Genomic DNA, 7,789 nt, shown 5'->3' with positions numbered 1-7,789 from the left:
AAAAAAAAAAAAGAAAATTATTCGAAGACTCTGAAATTAAACAACCTATTTCCAAATAATGCAAAGAGAAGTCTCCAAGGGAATATAAAAATATAGAGAACTGAATGAAAATGAAAATTCAACATATCAAAATATGTGCAATACAGCTGAAGCCATATTAGTAAGATGTATTAAGATGTCGATTCTCCGCAAATCGATCTCTAAAGCCAATCTAATTAAAATTGCCAGCAGGCTTTTTTGAAGAAATTCACAAACTGTTTCTAAAACCTATCTGAACAAGCTAACGACCTAGAATAACCAAAACAATTCTGGGAAGATTGAGAATAGACTTCAGAAAGAGACCCAACAAAAACGGTCAACTGATTTTTGAAAGGTGCCAGAATGGAAAAAGGAACATTTTTCAAGAAATGGTGCTGGACAAAATGGATATCCACGCAGGGAAAATGACCATTGACCCTTACCTCCCATCACAGAAATTCACTCAAAATGGACCATGGCCCTAACGTAAAATGTAAAGTAAAACCTAAAATCTAAAATTTCGAAAAGAAAACATAGAAGGGAATCTTTGTGAACTTGAGGTAGGCAAAGGTTACTTCAATAAAACATAAAAAACATGAACCATACAAGAAATTGGGATCAACTGAACAACAAAATTAAAAATTTTCCTTCTTGAATGACACCACTCAAAAGAGAATAAAAAATGTACAGTATGGTGAGTATGATATTGTATACTGAAAGTTGCCAACACAGATCTCATCACAAGAAAAAAAGTTGTAACAGTGTGATGGATATTAACTAAACTCACTGTGGTGATCATCTTGCAATATATACATGTATCAAATCGTCATGCTGTACTTCTAAAATTAATCAATTATGTCTCAATTTTTAAAAGAGAATAAAAAGACAAGGCACAGACGTGTACAAAATATTTGCAACTCACTATCAAAGGACTTGAATCCAAAATACATTTCAAAAAATCTTAAAAATCAGAAGACACACATCCCAATTTAAAAATGGACGGAGCTGCGCAAGGATGACACGCAAATTCGTGAAGTGTTCCATATTTTTAGGGGCGCCTGGGTGGCATAGCGGTTAAGCGTCTGCCTTCGGCTCAGGGCGTGATCCCGGCATTATGGGATCGAGCCCCACATCAGGCTCTTCCGCTATGAGCCTGCTTCTTCCTCTCCCACTCCCCCTACTTGTGTTCCCTCTCTCGCTGGCTGTCTCTGTCAAATAAATAAATAAATAATCTAAAAAATAAATAAATAAAAAAATAAAAATGGACGAAGGCCTTGAAGAGACACTTTACAAAAGAAGATATATGGGTGGCCATTAAGCACATGAAAAGGTGCTCAAAATCATTAGTCATGAGGGAAATGCAAATTAAGGTCACAATGGTACCATTACTTGCCCATTAGAATAGCTAAAATCTAAAAAGCTGACCTGTTAAATGTTAGTGAAGATTTGGAGCAAAGAGATTCTCATACACTGCCGGAGGGGATATTAAATGGCACAGCGATCTTGGAAACACCACTGTCATTTTCTTTAAAGTTAAGCATAGACCTACCGTACACCCCATCTGTCCCAAACCTAAGAGAAACAAAATATGTCCATACAAAGACTTATAATCCACATTCACGGCAGCATTGCAATTCATTCCGGAGTACCTACAAACACATTAAAAATATACACTATTGTATTTTGCTAGAGATCATATATAAAGGAAGGGAAGAAAGATATCCATCAACTCAGGTTAAGTACCACCTCTGAGGGTAAAGGGAGGAGAAGGAAGGGGGCGAAATCTTTAATGGTACCTATTAACATTTATTTCTGTGAAAAAACAACACTATCTGAAATAAATATAGCAAACTATATTAAAAATTGTTAAATTTAGGTGATACTTCCCTGTTTTACTATTTTCTGTATATACGTGAAATCTTATATAAATTAAAAACCTAATTGCTCTAAGGAAAGACATTCTTTGCCTCTTCCAAATATTAAATTTATGGTATATTTTCCCCTTAAAATGGCTAATAAAAGAAAATCAACATACTTACGCAACTTTAAAAAGGTTTTGTATTCTGCAGTTTCATCCTCGTCAGGCGTTTCAAATCTTACACGCGGTCTTGGGATTTGCTTGGGGTCGTGGGTAATTTGCTGTTGCAATTTTTTTCCAAGGGACCAAATTAATGCAGGCCCCTGGCTTTTCTTCTCCAAGTTGCTTACATGATTATGGTGAATATAAAAACACAGCAGAGCTGTCCAGATCCCAAATATCAAGGATCCATAGAATAAACATTGAATTGTGACACCTCTCATTGTAAATCTAGCATTTTTGAAGGTCCATTTTTAAATTTCCTAAGTCAGAAGAATTTAAGAGAAACTATATTAGATATCTCAATGATTTATAGATCACCAACTTGACTTAAATTCTATTTTCAGTGTTTTAAGAACAGGATCATTTTGATATGAATTTATCATACACTTGGATGAGATAAAGTACGTCTTGTTTCCTACTAGCAAAAACTCTTAAAACTGATATTCAGAAGATCACTTAACATCAAAAAACATAACATGCTCATAAAACACACACCCATTTAAAGTAACTGGCACACAATCCTGAGACTACAGCTAATGGAAATACAGCAAAAGCAGGTTTACTCCTCCCTTATACATGCTCAATCCATCTTGGAGTGTTAATTTAAATCTCTATTTTAAAGATCTGTTTCGACACCAATTCAAAAATATAAAAAAACCACACAGTTCACATGCTGGGAGGGAAGTGGGCAATGATAACTGGTCCAGCACTGATGGGACGGTGAAATGGTACCACCGTTTTGACAGTTATCTGGTTCAGGGGAATTTAGCAAATGGTGCCGAAGCATTTCTATCCCTAGGAGCGTGCCCTGAAGAGACTCTCACATGTACCATGAGTTCTGTGCAAGAACGTTTACTGCAGTAATGTTTGCAGTAGAAACCACATGCAACTCAAGTTTCCTTCAATAGGAGAACTGATAAAGTGAACTACTCCCTCAACACAGGAAATAGATCAACTGCAGCTACATGTATCAATATTGTAAACAACACCATGTTGCACAAAACACCAAGCAGGGTGTGATGCTACCTGTATGCACATGGAAAACATGAAAAGAGCGCAACCGTTTATGTATACACCTGTATGCAGCAAATGTTGGGAAAACCCATGCATGCAAATGGTCCACCAAATTTAGGATGTGATCACTCCCATGGAGGAAAGAAAGGGAAGAGCTCCTACTGTGTTCTTAACACTTTTTTTAAAATCTCTTAAGTAAATGTGGCATGATTATAAGGTTTGATAAAGCTGGATGATGTGTCCACAAGAGTGTTCATATTTTTCTCTGTATTTCCCTTTTGCTGGAAATATTTCCTAATTTATCAAAAAAAGAAGTCTTCAGAGGCCTCCTTTAGAGATGACAGATTGAAAATGTATGCGGGGGCCCCTGGGTGGCTCAGTCATTAGGCGTCTGCCTTCAGCTCAGGTCATGATCCCAGGGTCCTGGGATCGAGCCCCGCATCGGGCTCCCTGCTCAGAGGGAAGCCTGCTTCTCCCTCTCCCATTCCCCCTGCTTGTGTTCCCTCTCTCACTGTGTCTCTCTCTGTCAAATAATAAAATCTTTAAAAAGAAAAAAAAGAAAATGTGTGCCTGTGCCCTCTCCCTCTTGACTCAACTATGAATAAAAACCTAAAAACTCTCCTGGGAAAAGAGCGTGAATGAGCGTTAGAGGGAAGCTCAGTGCACGTGAGATTTCAACATACGTTTGGAGGACTGGAAGCTACTGGCCCTGAGGTAACAACAGGGAAGCCAGGACCCCACGTGTGCAGCGAGAGGACTCTGAGGTGGAACCCCAGAGCAGCGGGGTGACTGGAGGTGCGGGGTTTCAGGTGCAGAGCCGGGAGGCTGCGGGAAGGCCATGTGTTTATACACACAGCAGTCAGCTTTCTTCACCCCTCTCTGTGCCTTAAAGTCAAGGTGGAGCCTGGCAATTTCTTCTCTGGAGACATGGGACTGAGGGTGCTCAGCCTCTACAGAGGGAAGGTCGGGGCTGAAGTCAAGGGGGTCCCTCGGATGCAGAAGGTTTGATCATCCCCCCCTCACTTCCCCATCTCACACACAAGCACCAGGCAGCCGGGTCACTAGACCTGAGGTAGGAGACAGGAGAATTGTTCTATGGTGAGAAGATAGGCCCCCCACACTGAATTGGAGTGCCCAAGAAAGCTGCCAACCCCGTGTGTCACTTGAAGATAGCGCACCTGTGACTGTGGTCAGAGATTCCCATCAGTGGGTTAGTGTCCCATTTTTCAATTAGAACGAATGCTGTTATACACTGAGTTGTGTCCTCCTTAAGATCATATTGAAGTCCCGGCTCCCACTGTGACTGTATTTGGAGATAGGGTCTTTAAAAAGGTAACTGAGTTTAAACGAGGCCACATGGGTGGGCCGTAATCCAAATGCACTGGTGTCCTTGTAAGAAGAGGAAGAGACACGTGGGGTGCACTCACAGAGGGAAGGTCGGTCATCTGTGAGCCAAGGAGAGAAGGCTTCAGAGGAAACCAGCCCTGCCCTGCGGGCACCTTGATCGTGAACTTCCAGCCTCCAGAATGAAGGGAAATAAGTGTCTCTTGTTTAAATACCCACCCCCTCCCTGCAACGGTCTGTGGCATTTTGTTATAACAGCCCTAGAAAACTGATACAAACACCAAGGATTGACTTAGGCATTTGAAGAAAGCCTCCAGAAAGAGAGAAAATACATATAGAACAAGAAAAGGGGAACAAATAAATGAGAGCTTCCAAAAAATCAAAAAACTGATGTTGATTACTCACAGAGTCAAGAAGATACTACACTCATAAAACCAGGGAAGCAGGCTATGAAAAAAAAAAAAGAAACATTACAGAACAAAAAAAAGAAACATTACAGAACAAAAAAAAAGTTGCTGAAATCTAAAACATGATTGGGAAAATTAGAAGATTGGAAAATAGTGTGAAAGGAATATTCTGGAAGGCATAACAAAATGACATAAGGGAAAAACATAAGAAAAAAATGGAGAGATGTGGTATTTCATTCTAGGAGGTATAACACCTAACTAGTAAAAAGAGTTCCAAAAGATGATCAGAGAAAAATGGAAGACAGGAAATTATTAAATAAATAATACAAATATTTCCCCCAGAACTAAAGGGGCTTACAAAATGCCCAGTACAATGAATGTAAAAATATCCTAAAAGCTTCCAGGTGCAGAAGCTGGACATACAGGAGGAATTTCAGAAGGATATCAAACTTCTCAACAGCAACACTGGGTTCTTTTTTTTTTTTAAGATTTATTTATTTATTTTAGAGAGAGAGCATGAGCAGGAGGGAGAGAAAGTCTCAAACAGACTCTATGCTGAGTGCAGAGTCCAACGCAGGGCTCGATCTCACAACCCTGAGATCACGACCTGAGCTGAAACTCAGAGTCAGAGGCTTAACCCACTGAGCCACCCAGGTGCCCCAACACTGGGTTCTTACAGACTACAGAGAAATGGCTTCACAGTTCTGAGTTAAATGGTATTTCAGTAACAGACTATAGAAATGATCCCTGAAGGCGTACCCTTAAAAAGTTAAAAATTGAGCTACCCTATGATCCAGTAATTGCACTACTGGGTATTTACCCCAAAGATACAGACGTAGTGAAGAGAAGGGCCATATGCACCCCAATGTTCATAGCAGCATTGTCCACAATAGCTAAATCGTGGAAGGAGCCGAGATGCCCTTCAACGGAAAACTGGATTAAGAAGATGTGGTCCATATATACAATGGAATATTACTCAGCCATCAGAAAGAACGATTTCTCAACATTTGCTGCAACATGGATGGCACTGGAGGAGATAATGCTAAGTGAAATAAGTCAAGCAGAGAAAGACAATTATCATATGATTTTGCTCATTTATGGAACATAAGAAGTAGGAAGATTGGTTGGAGAAGAAAGGGAAGAAGAAAGGGGGGGTAAACAGAAGGAGGAATGAACCACAAGAGACTATGGGCTCTGGGAAAAAAACTGAGGGCTTCAGGGGTGGGGGAATGGGATAGGCCGGTGATGGGTATTAAGGAGGGCATGTATTGCATGGGGCACTGGGTGTTATATGCAAGTAATGAATCATGGAACTTTACATCAAAAACTAGGGATGTACTGTATGGTGACTAACATAATATAATAAAAAANAAAAAATATTATTTAAAAAAATAAATAAATGGTATTTCACCTAGAATTCTTTACCTAGTCAAATTTTACTTAAGCTTGAGAGAGGAATAAAGGTATTTTCAGATCTGTAAAGGACTCAGAAAGAATTATGCTCCATGCATTGTTTTTTGGGAGACTACATGTGGTTTGGAAATGCCAACAAAACAAAGAATAAACAAAGAAGACATGGCCCAGGGTGGCGGATCCAACCCAGGAGAGAGGCAGAGATGGCCCACATTAGAACAGAGCTCTGGCACTCCACCCCCCCGCCAAATGAGATGAGTCAAAAGAATATTAGATTTGATAGATGATATGGGGCGGGGAAATTCAAGTAGATGAACTATCTGATGGTAAAAATTTAGGAATGATGTTTGTAGAGTGATAAAGATGTAAACACTGGCTATAGATTCATAAGCAAAATAAGATTTTAAAAAATGGAAGTTGTATAAGAAAAATGAAGTTGATGTGTGAAGTAAGCCAAGAAACAGAAGCCTAATAATATTATTTAAAATATGAAGGCAACTGTCGTATGAAATATATTAAATATATTTAAAAGTCATTGCTTTCGGGGAGTTGTACTGGGGATTAGGGTGGAAATTGGACAGGGGCCTATTGACTCGGTAAGATTTTGTTTTCATTTTATTTTTTAATGTATGCATTACTTTAACAAAAAATTTAAAAATAGGGATTACACACGGTACCTATCAAAAGGCATCAATGCTTGTAAACACGTGCATAGAGCAGCCACTTCTCCCCCATCCCCACACTTTAAATCACATGACAGCCCGGCCAGGGAAGAGGGAATCAAGGATATGAGCCTCCTGAGCTGTCCAGTATCTCCCTCTTTCTAGGACCCTCTGATGTGGGTCCTCCTCACGCTCTCATTCTTCCAAGGGTCCTCCTCCCATTTTTATCCCATTTCTCTGACTCGAGGAAAGAGTCTGGCTTCCACAGTTTTGACCTTAGGCATGCACTAGCAACAAGCTTGCAGACGTGCTCTAGCTCTTACCGCTCTTGTTCACAGAAGAGACCATTCCTGCCCCCACAGAACCCAGTATTCTCAACAATTCCATGGCATCAAACCACCAGGGCAGCACCTTGCCCCCCAAAGAGACCCGAACACACCTGGATACAACGTCTTATGAAGTGGTGCCCTGTGGTGCCACCAGACCATCCCTTGGGGCTGGACCTGGAGTACAGGCTCCCGGCCGAGTCCCTTGCGCAGAGTTACTTTTGGTGGGGCGAGCTGCTTTGCCCAAAGTTGACCCTCCCCGAGGGAACTTGTGTTTAAAGACTGGCTGATGGGCCCAACTGGCTTGTCTCAACTTGGGATGACTCGAAGACCCATCCAGCCCAGAGCTGCCCATGGGACTGACAGAGGTCCCTCTTGCAACCGCATCACAGTCTAGCCTCTTTCTCTTGTGAAAATAAAAGAAAATCTTTAGAAGGGAGTCAGGAGGCCGCAGCGGAAGCTCTCAGGCCCAGCACTCCTTGACAACTGCAGACCCAACGGGAAGAGAGGTACCTTTGCCGCAAT

General features: G+C 40.8%; 1 protein-coding gene across 2 annotated transcripts in view; it reads right to left on the bottom strand.

Annotated features, from left to right (window-relative positions):
- The window catches only part of GALNTL5 (polypeptide N-acetylgalactosaminyltransferase like 5), a 59,786-nt gene that overhangs the window by 49,635 nt on the left and 2,362 nt on the right, over nt 1–7,789 (bottom strand). Inside the window, exon 2 of one of the 2 annotated variants that reach the window (XM_019795554.2) lies at nt 2,058–2,358. In XM_019795554.2, the coding sequence (XP_019651113.1) occupies nt 2,058–2,319 (262 nt within the window). In that variant the 5' untranslated portion in view covers nt 2,320–2,358. Of the gene's footprint in view, nt 1–2,057; nt 2,359–7,789 lie in introns of those variants that run through there. The other variant, XM_034639746.1, reaches the window with a different exon arrangement.

This window comes from Ailuropoda melanoleuca, chromosome 1, assembly GCF_002007445.2.
Source record: "Ailuropoda melanoleuca isolate Jingjing chromosome 1, ASM200744v2, whole genome shotgun sequence".
NCBI classification, from domain to species: domain Eukaryota; kingdom Metazoa; phylum Chordata; class Mammalia; order Carnivora; family Ursidae; genus Ailuropoda; species Ailuropoda melanoleuca.
The sequence above is the reverse complement of the archived record's forward strand: the minus strand, read 5'-3'. Positions and strand labels throughout refer to the sequence as shown.